Source organism: Camelus dromedarius, chromosome Y (genome assembly GCF_036321535.1).
Source record: "Camelus dromedarius isolate mCamDro1 chromosome Y, mCamDro1.pat, whole genome shotgun sequence".
NCBI classification, from domain to species: domain Eukaryota; kingdom Metazoa; phylum Chordata; class Mammalia; order Artiodactyla; family Camelidae; genus Camelus; species Camelus dromedarius.
Window position 1 is genome coordinate 13423972 of NC_087473.1, and position 14840 is coordinate 13438811.

The 14840-nt window shown below is 31.5% G+C and overlaps 1 protein-coding gene across 9 annotated transcripts in view; it reads right to left on the bottom strand.

The window, feature by feature from the left end:
- Nucleotides 1-14840, bottom strand: part of LOC135320411 (lysine-specific demethylase 6A-like) — a 133432-nt gene that overhangs the window by 53829 nt on the left and 64763 nt on the right. For 2 of the 9 annotated variants that reach the window (XR_010379572.1, XM_064483511.1), the window contains exons 9-16: nt 10499-10592; nt 8817-8943; nt 5974-6072; nt 5634-5853; nt 4973-5107; nt 4366-4521; nt 2827-2922; nt 1838-2221 (exon numbers count right to left, since the gene is read on the bottom strand). Coding sequence is in view for 8 of the 9 variants with exons in the window: in XM_064483511.1 (XP_064339581.1) it covers nt 1838-2221; nt 2827-2922; nt 4366-4521; nt 4973-5107; nt 5634-5853; nt 5974-6072; nt 8817-8943; nt 10499-10592 (1311 nt within the window). In the remaining variant the exon portion in view is untranslated. Of the gene's footprint in view, nt 1-1837; nt 2222-2826; nt 2923-3712; nt 3809-4365; nt 4522-4972; nt 5108-5633; nt 5854-5973; nt 6073-8816; nt 8944-10498; nt 10593-14840 lie in introns of all 9 variants that reach the window. The other 7 variants (XM_064483515.1, XM_064483517.1, XM_064483516.1 and 4 more) reach the window with 7 other exon arrangements.

The window sequence follows — 14840 nt, forward strand, 5'->3', positions numbered from 1 at the left end:
GGTATCTGGAGGTGAGGCCTTTGGGAGGTGATCAGGTTGTAAGCGTGGAGCCTTCAAAGAAGGGAATTTCTTTGCCTTATAAAAGAAGACTTAAGAGAATTCCTCTGCTCCTTCTGCCATGTGAGAACAGTGATCAGAAAGCTGACTACCAATAGTGAAGAGGGCCCTCAAAAGACTTCAAAATCTGCTGATGCCTTGACCTTGGTCTCCCCAGACTCCAGAGCTATGAAAAATTTCTTTTGTTCATAAACCATCCAGTCTATGGGACTTTGTTTATATCTGCCTGAGCTGAGCAACTGTCAGTTGTTTTTTCAAGAAGCCAGAGCAGAAAGAAGCCTCAGTCACTGCAAGAGGCAATGAAAATGTAACAGCACCTTTAGAAGACAGCTGTCAGTTTTATACAAAACTAATCATATTCTTGTGATACAATTCAACAACCATGCTTCATAGTGTTTACTTAAGTAAGCTGAAAATTTATGTCCACACAAATCTGTACATGAATGTTTATAGTAGCTTTACTCACAACTGCAAAAACATGAAAATAATGAAGAATTTCTTCACTAAATGAATGGATAAACAAAGTGGGGTAAATCCAAACAATGGACTATTAATCAGTAATTAAAAAAAAAATCAGCTATCATTCAAAGAGAGACACAGAGGAACCTAAATGAGTATCTGTAAGTGAAAGAAGCCATTGTAAAAATGTAACTTACTACATTTTTAACAACGTCACATTCTGGAAAAGGCACTATATAGACAATAAATAGATCTGTGCTTTCCACATATAAATATTCAAGGGAAGCAGGAGGAATAAATAAATGGATCACTGGGTATATTTAGGACAGTGAATCTATTTTGTATGATACTATGAAAGTGGATGCATGTCATAAATGTCAAAATCCATACAATGTGCAACATAAAAAATGAATCAGAACGTAAATTATGGGGTTTAGGTAACAATGTATTAATATTGTCTTAACAACTGAAACTCACATATCCCACTATTAGAAGATATTCAGGAACAGGGAAACCATGAGCGGGAAAAGTTTGGGGAACTTTTCATATTTCCTGCTCGATTTTCTATAAATCATTTTTAAAGTGCTCTAAAAATGTACTCAATTAATAAATTTTAAAGAAGAGATTGTTCAAGAAATATCTACCTCTACATCAAAACTTTTAATGGCTCCCATTTGCCCCCAGGATAAATCAAGTACTTCATAAATTAAGCCTCATCTCTCATGCTCCTTCTTCATAAACTATATTGTAGCCACATTTGATCTGCCTTTCTCCTTACAAATTCTCTGAGTTTTCTGAGACAGTAACATGTTGGTACTCTCCTAAGCTATATTCCTTCCATAATGCAAGTCATATTTTATTGTAATTTATGGTAAATGAAATATCACTAGTATTTTTTACTACATTAAAATAAATGCTTTATAACCAGCACAGTAGTGATCTTTTGCAAGGAATATTTTTAGCTATTAAATATTGCAAATATTAAAATACATGGTCATGAGGCCTTAATTCATTAGCAGTGGATTAGAAAGAATTGTGAGGCTGTGTTTTTGTTCCCTTCCTTTTCTTTATTTGCAGACTGTCTAACTTAATTTATGTATCTTAATTTATACTGGATAAGTAAATATATTCATGTGCACAGAGGTTATAATGCAGTATTAATATTATAACAAAATCCTCAGATAATTATGAATTATTTAAAATCATGTTTAAAGATAAAAATACTCCTTAAATTTTAATTTCTTCTCCTCAAAAAGGATACAAGTCAAAGAAAAATTATTTTGTAATAGCAAACAAAGCAGCTAATCTTTTTTTTTTTTACCTGAGTGTAGTTAGATAGCTGTTTTCTCCATGGCTCTTCTGTGCTGCTGGTCAGGTTTGTGCAGTTATGAGGTAGAGTGAGTGTGTTTTGCTGCAGGTAAGGCACATTTCCATTACTTCCATTTCCTGTTATATAATTACTGCCTACCAAAACAGTGTCTGTACTCCCTAGCATTTCTGATGTGCCGCAAGGAGGATAGCCTGCAGGAAAAGGTCCACTGGACAAAGCCTTTTCAAAACAAGCAGAGCGCACTTGAGGCTGAGAGACACTAGGTACTCTGGGTAGAGCAGAATGTGGTTGCTGGCTAGAGAGAAAGTTTGTAGGCAGTGATGAGTCAGCTATTGGCCCATTAGAAATTCCAGTAGTTTGTCCTGTTTGTCTCATCTTCAAAAACAAAAAAGAAAACCTGCTTGTGTGACTCTGAAAAAGTGTAATGAATACAACCCCAATTTTATTACAACATTTAATCTCTTGAGGTTAAAATATACATATTATTAAAATGAAAGATATGTTCATGTAAGTAAAACAAAATCTTTCTCATTATATATAGCTAAAGAAATCTCACTACTGGTTCACAGCAAAAGAAAGCATCTAAAAATTATTTCTTAGTCAGTTATTTAAAGGCCTTATTTCCAATCATGAAATAGGGGATTTCAAATAGCCATTCAATTATGCTTACACCCATCCTTGATAACAAACAATCCTTAAAAGATCTTCACATCAATATAAATATCTTGTTAAATATAAAATAATAAAACCCCACAGAACACGCCTGAAATATTATGCAAAAAGGTAAAATACCAAGTGTTTTGTTCTAAATTAATTTATAGCTATTTATTAAAAAATGTCCATTAGAAGTGTTTAGAGCTCAGATATATAAATTCTATTGACTACATGTAAAGACTTAAGTATTAACATACTCTTAAATGATTCCGAAGTCAAAAAAATTAACATGATGATGAATATTAGAATGAAAATGGTATACATACTTTTTGCATTAAGACAAAATGACTTTCCAACTGTTCCAGCATCAGTTTCTGTGCTGGATTTAAATTATTTCTACTTGCACGCAGCTGTTCCAAGTGCTAGAAAAATGAAAAAGTATACAAAGCTAAATCAAAGAGATGTCACTATCAGGCAATCTGTCACTAAAAAGACTACAAACTCCAAAGTCTTATGTGGTGACATATAACAGTGATTCCTAACAAAAAGTAGTTAGTCGCAAAATGAAGTCCTTACAGAAAGCCAAGGAAGATTAAAAAAATCAAAAATTAATCTGAGGAAGGTAATTTTTGTGCGTTAAGTTAAATATATTACACAGAAAGGAAATGACAATTTTCTTAGAGAAGGCTTTTTAACTGTAAAATGTGTCATACAAAACTGTACTAAAAGCATAATTGTATGCTTTAGACAGAAAATGACATTAAAGCCTAACAATAAGAATCCAGTTAAATAATGAGTGGCTTCCCTGACAGGAGGGAAGACAAGGAAGTCTATGAAAGCACTGTATTTTCTTGTACACATACAATGTAACTCCAGTAAAAAAGAAAATAAAACAAGTTATTAATATTATTTGTAGGAAAATGAAGTTAAGTGCTTGGAGGTAGGGACTGGAAGGAGGCTTTAAACCTGTGTACCTTACCTTCTAATAACTGAATGAATGTACTATTTCTTAAAAATAAGTTAAGAACAAAACTGAATTATGACCTTTATTACTCTGGAAAAGGTGGACATATCATACCTATGTACATATTAATTTAGCTTACAGTCATTCTATTTTAAGAATTCATAATTCATACCTAAGAAAGCTTAAAGCTTCCTACATCTATCTGCTTTAAAATAGGGGATTGTAACTCTCAAAATAATATTTCATACCTGTAATTTCTGTGGTGTCAAATACCATGAATGAATATGTTGCTGTACTGAAGTATGTGAAACAGTGTAGCCACTATTCCAGTTCTCAGAACTATTCTGAGGAAAATTTATTTTTAAAAATTAAAAATTATTTGGTTAAATCTATACACCAAAACTTTTGACTAATAAGATACCAAATGACAAGGAATTGGAGTACTTACAAATAAATAAAGCTTGTATTTTAAATCATTTAAAAGTATTTAGTGCATTACTAATTTGGAAACTTAAGAATTTGAGATGTCATTCATTCTTTAATTCCACCTAATATAAAGGCTCTTACGTAAACCATGACTCAAAGATCTAACAAGCTGTCCATTATATCCAACACCTGATTTATTTCAATGTCTGTAGAAAGTGGTGGAAAGAAGTATGTTAAATTCATAAAAGCAGGGAAATGAATAAATTAACTCGATGAACATAAAATTATCTCTACTTTCTATATTTAAATTATGTTACAATTTCAGGATAGGAAATTCTGCTTATAATAGAAAAATAACTGAAAAACTTTTCACTCTGTGATGCATATAATTTAAAATATAAGACAGGCAAATTTCAGAAGACTTACAGCTTCATTTTTGATTGGGGTTTTCCATTTCTCTATAATGTATATATACCTTTATTGGACTAGATGTTCTTTTCCTCTTGGCAGGACTGCACAGGCCATCTATTGGGCTAGAAGTAATCATGTGTACTGGCAAGGACTGCTGTGAAATTGGTGTTTGACTGAGGCCTAACACAGGTTCAGTATTTGGACGATGAGCTTTGTAAGCCTAAGGATCACAGAAGTAAAACAAAAATATGGTTCTACACATTCTTACTTCATACGTTCAAACTATAAAACTTTATAAGCTGCAAACTTTTCAAAACTATGTGTACATCATGGATTTCAATTATTCAAAATCAAATGAATCATCAATGGAGGAATGTGTACCTTCTTTCAAAAAACTTGGTTTTTAAAAAATTAAATAAACCACTGTATAACAGTCCATTAAGAAATCCCTTTCAAAATCTTGAAACTATATAAAAGTTTTAAACTGATACCCAAGTTTCTTCCCGTATCAGAGGGAATTCTATTTTTATCCAAAATCCCTTTGCCATTAATGTGAAGAATTTCTATTTTTTAAAAAAGCCAACCTACACTTAATAATTTAAGTCTGACCACTACCAGTTGGAAAGAACCCTTAAAGCTGGGCACCTACAGAAGATAACCCAACTTCTCACCTGCTGTGCTGTGTTCATGGCACCCTGCCTGGAGGTAAGCTCTGCGGGAATTGGTAGGCTCCACGCCTCCTCAATACTAGGAAGTAATTTAGTTTTATGCTGTAGACTACCTTGTGGAAGGTTACACAACTGAGCCTAGGAAAAATTATGTAAAAAGCAAATTTAACACAGGCCTACTTGAGTAAGAGCAAGTCCACTAAAACTTCCTCAATGTTACAGGTATTTTTTTTTTAATTCTAAATTTGGGGTTTCAGATATATGCTAAGTATAAGGAGGGCAACTAAAATATAGTTGAAAGAATCAGAACAAAGTTAAGTTCTGTTTTTCAGAATCTCATGGATACCTTCTCATGAAATTTCAAGGAAGAGTAAAAAGCAATGTTTGTGTTTTTTTTTTTTTTGTAAAATGCTATTAACTTAAAAATGTAGATAGCAAACAAAATCATGCAAATTAAAAATGTATCAACAAAGTAGAGATGCAAAAGAACATTTTAAATAGTGTATCTTACTTAAAGTGAAAAGTAAAATATCACAAAGTATTAAAAATTATGGAAAAAAGTTATTGACATCAAAAGAAAAATAGACAAACTTTCCAGCCACCCTCCTTGTGCCACTTATTGTATGAAAACATTTTTTTAGAAAATGCTACTTAAAATTTTTACCTGTAAAAACTTAATTCTTCCTGTAAGTGTGGAAGTATTACTACAGTTTTTGCTTCTAGTTGCATTTATATAGCATTTAATGGCATCCTGAGGTTGGTTGCAGGATTCATAGAGAGTGCCTAGGTCCATCCAGGCTGCTGCATGCCCATGGTCCAATTGTACAGCACAAATATAGGCTTGTAATGCATCCATAGGCTGATTTTGCTGCTGATAGAGCACACTGGAAAGAGAAATAAAGTTGTCTAAAACTGATAGAGTATAATATTAATACACAAAAATGTATTTCAATGAACTTACGTATCAATTAAAATACTATATATTTTACATACATAAGCCTTACCCTATTGAACACCAGGTATCTGCACTTGCTTCTGATTTATCAATAGATTGCCTGTAAGATATAAAGGCATCCTGAACTTTCCCAATACTTGAGTAGCACCTGAAAGAAGGGGAGGGAATAGACAGATTACAGATATATAAATACAAATATGTACATTTATATAAAATATTCCACAAATGTTTACATTAAGTATATTAATCTGTGAAATGATTTTTATGGAGAGGGGAAAATTAATTAGCTAACACGTATGTGTCCATATGTGCTTACATATATGAATTTATACATAGTGATTTTAATCTACTTTATAATTTGCTGTTAAATGAATTTTCTCTTTTATGAGTGCTAATACATGTTATATAATGAATTCTACTGAAATACAGCCCATGTTTGTTTGGTGCTATAACACTAAGGGTTAAATACACAGAGCTCTATCTATTCTTAAATTTCCTACATCACAAGAATACAGTGCTAAAATACAAAGAGAAACTAAATGTTGATAATGAATTTCAGTAGTACATCCAAATTTTCGTTTCTGAACTTAAGATACCCATAACACTTAATTCAGGGAAAAATACAAAACTGAGATATAGTTAGTATCAAACTGCACACAAGAGAGGGTTAGAAATAAGTCTAAAGAATGGCTAACTTGTAGGTTGAGACAGCAGAAATGTCAGTAAAAGAGACAGAGATAGCAATTTCAAAGACTACATACAACCTATAACTTGGAGGCAGAATGAAAAATAGTAATGCAAACAGGGAAAGACTTCAGAGATGATATGAATAGTAACAGACAAAAAAAATTTTTTTAACAAAACAAATTTCAGATTAGCTGACAAATGCTATATACATGTATAAAATATATATAAAATATATATTCTAGCATTTATGCAGAAGAAATAAGTACTTCCTGAAACCAGCATTTTTACATTCCAGTTTTTAAAAATCAAAAAAGAAAGTCAACCAAGTACATCTAGTCCAATCACCAAGGCCTTTCCCTCTAACACAACTTATCTAGGTTCCTTGGAGGCATACCAGTGTAACAGAAGAATTACTGACTAAAGCTGGGTACTAGCTCTTTCTGTGACACCAATTAGCTATGTGACCTTGAGAAAACTACTTTAATTCTTTGAATTTATTCCCCCCCCCCCCCCGTGATATGAGGCAGCGAAGCAAACGGCTGCCTGACCATATCCAATTCTGTTTTCTGACTATGGGAGATTATTAACATAGCCATTACCAGTGTTAGTATAACTGTATTATCCCATCCCCATCTCACTTTGATACATACATCCCAATCAAATAGCAACAGTAATATGAAACACAGCCTTGAACACAGACGTGACTAACTTTCTGAAATACTGTCATCAATCCCCATGAATTTTAGAGCAAATGAGATCTTCTTTCAGAACTTCAATAAATTTTGAAATACAGTTTTTCACAAATTTGATTTTTTTCTATCAATAAAGCCAATCAGAAGCAGTACCAAAAGGCAGCAAATATGACTAAGGGAAACAAAGCCATAGAAAAAAATTAAGACTAAAAAAAAAATTAACTGTCTAAAATGATAACCCAAAACACATCAGCATCTTCTCTTTGAGAAATCAAGGAAGTGTTCTGTACTTGCAGAACTTTTTATCCAAAAATATTAAAAGTAAAACACATGCAGGTGTTTTAAATTCAGTTAAGTTCAATAAAGCTCTCTGTGGAATACTGCAGTTGTCAAAGAAATGGAAAAGTGTATCATTACTAAAATGCTGATTTTATACATATTCATTATATCCTGATTATATATGGCTGTAATTAAATAGTAATAGGAAGAATGATCCTTTATATAAGGAGACATATATACAATGTATATTACACTATGCTACAAATTTTTATATTGAATCAAAAGGAAAAAAATCTTAGGTCATACTCTTAATCTACTGTAATAAGAGTGCTAATAAAAAACTATAGATTAGACATCAAACCTACCCCTCTTTCTAATAATAAGCCTCTTTTCACAGTCACAGCATGTATTAAGATGTGCATTGTGCAAAGGCAGTAATGATATTAGCTCCAAACTCAAATGCTATTTTACTTAGTCCAAATACTGGTTTCCTCAAGGCATACTGCTAGGCAATGTAAAATAGAAAAGATTTAGCTTCTCTGTGAGGACCTTTAGTAAAGGAGAAAAAAGCAAGCTGAAAAGCAACTCAAACTAGACTCTCATCAGCCTGGGGGAGACCAGAAAAAAAAATTAATAAAAACACAAAAACTAAATTTGAATTAGGCTTTAAAACAAACTTTCAAAACAAAACAAAAAACTATTTCAATGTGAAAAGGAATGGGGCAAGATTTACAGTTAAACCAACTAGGACAATTAAACTTATAACCTTAAGAAAATGTACCTAACAGATCTAATGCAATCATTTCATTAATAGGTGGAATGAAAAGTTAGACCCCAAACAGCTTAAGTAGACTTACGCTACTGATGGTCATTATGTTGAATGAAAATAAATTTTGTTAAATAAACACATTTTTGAAATGATAGAAATAATAGAAGGAACACAATTTAAATTCTGAATAGGAAAACAATACTAGTCATCAGCATCTGAAAAAAATTCTTTAAAACTCAAAATTATTTGAAAACAAGCAGTAATTCAAGCCACATGAAAATAAAATCTAGTAAGCAAAATAAGAATTTCTCAGTAAAAGCATCAAATTTATAGTGATCCAGTTTCACCTCCCAAGAATCTTAGTTATAATGTATTTAAAATAAAATGTCACTAACTACATTGTAATCCTAACATTTTAGATTATAAATCAACTCTAGGCAGCACAACCTGAGTGTCTGGTCTCACCTCCCAAGGAAATACCAAGACTGGCCAGAATTAGGATCTGCCTCCAGTGACTTTTGGAGATACTGAATGGCATAGCTTTCCTTGGTGGCTTTGTCTCCCAGTAGATCCACATTATGATGCATCCATCCTACAATTAAACAATTGCAAGCATTTACCTATAATTCAACTATTCTTCTAGCTTAAAGAATACAAATTAATTAAAGTAAATTTTTTTTATCTTGGATTAAACTTTCCCCAAATTTAAAGCTACCAAAGATAGCTACAGGAAAATCTCTTTCACACAAAAAGATATAACAAAGCTACAAAGGGCTCTTAAAGAATGAGAAAAATTTAAATGATCTGGGCTACTGCACAGAAGCCATAGATTCTCCTTTTCTAAACTTAATTTTGAAAAAATTCCAAGTAATAAATAAAAAAATATAAAGACTAATATACTTATTCTTCAAAGGTTACAGTATCTGGAAAACAGTCTATTAAGTCACTACTTATTTCTCAGGGATAAATAAAATTAAACATATTGAAAGATAAATCATTAAATGAAAAAACCTTACCAAAGACCCTACAATTTACTGACACTAGTTATTTTGACATAATCCTAAATATAACAACATTTAATTATAAACAAAAACTACAGACAAAAAACTTTCAAGGCTATATGGGTATCTAAACGACAAAAAATCAGTTCAAAAAGTTTTAAGAGTGCTTGATTAATAAACAGGTTATAGCTATAGAGACAATGGAAAGATTGGATCATGATAAATGTTAAACATTTAAGACAAATAAAAATTAGTGTTTTAATTACAAATCAATTCATGTGTATAAAATTACTTTGCAAAACTATCACCTAAACAAAACTATAATTGCTTTTGATATTATGATAAAATATTCCATTAGAATAATATTCACATCACAACTTGATTAAAATTTAAAACTATTTGCTGAAAACCAAACAGAAGGAGTAAAAGGAAGAACAAATTTTAAAAACCCAACCCAGGTACCAAATACAGACAAGATAAAATAAACAACAAAAAGAATTACTGAGGAGTATCCTTACCATCATCTAAGTAGTAGTCATCTACTCAGTATTAACCACTAAGTAGATACTAAGTAGTATCACTTCACATTATTTCTGAACACCAAATGTCTGCTTTTAATACAGGAGAATGTAACAAATAGCTGAAGGAAATTCAAAATAAAATATTCTATAGTTTTTAGGTGAGGTGTTTCCATTAATTCACTTATGAAATAACCTATGAAAGCAAGCTCAATGGCCCCTTACTAGCCATCTGAATTATTTTCATTAATTAACTTCATAGAGTGTTAAGCTCATGGAAACAGTCCAATCTCCTTTGAAGGTCAGTTACTGAGGGATAATACTGATAATTTAAAAGGACTGGCTGTAATAAAGCACTGTATTTAGATGAATTTTGAAATGAACTGTGCTAGACAGTATGTATAAATCCATCAACTTTGTCCAAAAGAAGAAAAGAACACATATATAACAGAAACATTTACCATATAAACTACTCACTTTAAATACAATCTCAAAGTAATTTACATCACAATTAATTCTGAAACACAGATTAAATGAAAACTTACTTTTAAAGCAGAATTAAAGTTGCTCCCACCCCTCCCCATCTTACAATAATGCAATATATAATAAAATTTAAATTTTTAAGTACCTAACTGTTGTAAAACAGTTGCTTTTACTTGTGCAGGTAGATTTTCTGTCTGTAAAAGCTGTTCATAAGCTTCTTTTGCAGAATGATACTTCCTCTAAAGTAGGAAAGATATTCAAAAAAAAAATGATATACCTTTGACAAAACAAAAAAGAAACACTCACAGATACAGAGAACAAACTACTGGTTACCAGTGGAAAGAGGGAAGTGGAAGGAAAAGAAAGGGGGAGGAGAGTAAGAAACACAAACTACTAGGTATAAAATAAATAAGCTACAAAGATATATTGTTCAACAAAGAGAACATAGCCAATATTTTATAAGAACTATAAATAGAATACAGCCTTTAAAAATTGTGAATCAGTTATTCATCTTCAATTTATGCAATATTGTACATCAACTATGTGTCAATAAAAGATAAATCTTTAACTGGAAATGCTATAGATTATTAAAAGAAACTAATGGCATGATTTAATTAACTTTTCAAGCCATAAAGAGAAATAAATATACATATGTATATGTATCATTTAAAAACTGGCTAGTATATGAAGATTTACATGTTTCTATTATTAAAAAATTGAGAGTAAAAAGTCCTTATTTATTAACTGAATACATTTTTAACACTGGACTGTCATGTTTCAGAGTAACTAACAGTTAATAAAACTACCTTTTGAAATAAAAAGGTATCAGTAAAATATGGCATTTAAAAATTTTGCTGCATTACAAAAGTTACTGGAAAAAACCCTCAAGCTCACATATTGTGTAAAACCAGTCACAAAGCTGTAGATATCTTCTATTGGCAAACATGATTAAACTTCTTAGTAAAACTTCTGAAAATACGGACTCTTATGAAGCAAATACACCAAGTGATACTACTATCCTTTACAAAGTCTAAGCCAACAGGAAAACTAGTTAACATCGTAATTTTAATTTTAAAATATACTACCTCTTTTCCAGAATATGCTTTTGGAAAATATTATAAATAAACGTGGTTTTAAAGACAAAACATTTCCCACAGTTAAATCAATGTCTGTAGTAGTTTATGTACAGGCAAATTTACAGATGAGACCATTGCCCACAGTTCTTCTTCAAAAAGTACTAGTAAATCTAAAACCTATTATTGTTACAATAACTCCTACAAAATAACACAAAAAAGTAATGAGAAATTCCAAAGTATGTTCTTTTTAAAACATACTTGGAAGAACAAGGACTTGAGACATTTCTTAAGTATAAAACAAAAGGAGGACAATAAAGTCATTTTAAGGCTACTTGTATTAAATCAGCACAGCAATAAGATTAACTCAAAATAAATGTATATGTAAGTTGAGGCTAAAAATACAATTATAACCAAATGTAACGCTGCAAATAAGTGCAGAGGAAAAAAACATACTCTTTATCTCTGTCATATACACACATACATATACACAAGATCGCCACAATTTAAACAGACAGCGAAACAACATTCACAAATGCCCACACTTACAAGGATAAAAACTGCCCAAAGCACACACAGACACAAAGCCAATAAATTCAGCAGGATACAAAATTAAGAAAAAAAATCAGTTGTATTTCTACCACAAGCAAAGAGTAATCATAAGTGAAATTAAGAAAAACAAGTCAACTATCAGAGTACTAAAAACAAAAGAAATTTAGAATTTACCAAATATGAAAGACTTGTACAAAACACATTTTCTTTTTCATTCATATGTTAATGACCGTTTTCATATCCTGGCTATTATGAATGGTGCTCCAGTGAACACAGGAGTGATAATACCTCTTTGAAATCTTGACTTCAATTCTTTTGAATAAACACTCAGAAGTTAGAATGCTGGAGCCTATGGTAGTTCTATTTTTAATCTTTTTAAAACATTTTTTATTGAGTTATAGTCATTTTACAATGTTGTGTCAAATTCCAGCATACAGCACAATTTTTCAATTATACACTAACATATATATATATATTCATTGCCACATTTTTTTCTCTGTGAGCTACCACAAGATCTTGTATATATTTCCCTGTGCTGTACAGTATAATCTTGTTTATCTATTCTACATTTTGAACTCCCATTCTGTCCCCTCCCACTCCCTGCCCCCTTGGCAACAAGTTTGTATCCTATGTCTATCAGTCTGTTTCTGTTTTGTATGAGGAATCATCATACTGTTTTCCATAGCAGCTGCACCATTTTGCATTCCCGTTAACATTGTACCAGAGTTCCAATTTCTCTAAATCCTCACCAACATTTGCTTCCTTTTTTTGATAACAGCATGTAGATAGGTATGAATGGCTATCTTTTGGTGGTTTTAATTTGCATTTCCCTGATTATTAGTAACATTGAGCACTGTTAAACTCTTGGCCATTTAATGGCATACCTGAGAGACATTGCAGGTTCGTTCCAGACTATTACAATGAAGTGGATATTGCAACACTGGAAGTCACATAAATTTTTTGGCTTCTGGGTGCATATTAAAGTTATGTTTATACTATATTGTATCCTATTAAGTGTGCAATTACATCTTCTTAAAAAAGTATATATTTCAGTAAAATATTTTATTCCTAAATAAAGCTAACTATCATGTGACAACATAGGGTTGCCACAACATTTGATCAGTAAAAAAAATACAGCTATCTGTAAGGTTCAACAAAGGAAAGCACAGCAAAATTAAGTATGTCTGTGAATGTCTTCGCTGTAGAAATCTCAATTCAAACCCACAGCCCATTCTTAAATCAGGTTATTAGTATTTTTGCTATTGAGGTATAGAAGATTCTTACATGTTTTGAGATTAACCCCTTATTAGATAAATTATTTTCAAATGTTTTCTCCCATTTGTAAGCTGCCTTACACTCTGTTGACTGTTTTTCTTCTGCTACATAATAGCATTTTAGTTCGATGTGTTCCCAGTTACTGATTTTTGGTTTTGTTAACTGTATTCTTGGCATCATATACATTAAAATCATTGCCAAGGCAAACATCATGAAGCTTTTCTTCCAACTTTTCTCCTAGGGGTTTTACAGATTCAGATTTTAGGTATAGGCCTTTAGTCCACTTTGAGTTGATTTCTGTGTATGAGACAGGGGTTGAGTTTTCTCATTTAACATATGAATGAATGTATAGTTTTCTTAATATAATTTGTTGAAGACACTATCCTCTCTGATAGTGCATTCTTAGCACCTTTGTCAAACATCAATTGACTATATACGGGTAGATCTACTTCTGGGCTCTACATTCTGTGCCACTGTATGTGTGTGCATGTATGTATGCATGTACGTACGTACGTACGTATGTGTGTATGTCTTTATGTTAGTATTATTACTGTTTATGTTACTGTAGATTTATACTATTTTAAAATCAGGAAATGTGGTTATCTCCACCTTGTTCTTTCTCAAGATTGATTTGGCTATTTGTGGTCTTTAACAGTTTCATTTCAATTGTAAATTGTTTTTTTCTATACCCGGAAAAAGGCCATTTTGATTCTGATAGAGATTTTGTATGGACTCTGCAGACCAATTCTGGATAGGAGGGAGAATTTAATAACATTAAGTTCCAAAAACAAACAGAGTATTTTACCATATGCTTCTGTCTTATTTCATTAATATTTGGTACTTTTTCAGTATAGAATCTTTCACCTTGTTTATTAAGCTTATTCCAAAGTATTTTATTATTTATGGTTGTATTTATATGAAGACACTCTGCTAAGAGAAAGAAATCAGTCACAGATGGACAAATACTGCATAATTACACTCTTACAAGGTATCTGAAATAGTAAAGTGCATAGTGCAATGACGATTGGCAGAGTCTAAGAGAAGATGGTAATGGGAGACTTATATTCAACAGGAATAAAATTTCACGAGTCAAACAAGCTCTAGATCTGATTTCTGCTATACAGCATTTTATATATATATATACATGTATCAACAATATTGCAGTATACATTTAAAATATTGTTTAAAGAGTAGATCTCATATTAAGTGTTCTTAGCACAGTATTATAAAACACTTAAAAGAACTATAAAACTTTCTTGAAATAACTAAAAACCTAGTAACTGGAGATAAATACTGTATTTATAGTTTGGAATTCTGAATATAGGCTTACTTCATTTTCCTGTATTTTTTTAGCAAACTTCACAGACACTGAATTTTAGCAAACTAGCACAGATACTTCATTTCTAACAGGTGTAAGACACCCCTGCATCAAGCAACCCAATCAATGCCATTCTTCCATAAGCACTTGCTCACAGTGTGTCCCTCATTCACATTTTGGTATTTCCTGCAATATTGCCACCTTTTTCATTATTATTGTTTGTTCCAGTGAGCTGTGATTAGTGATCTTCTAAAGTTAAATTGTGCGTA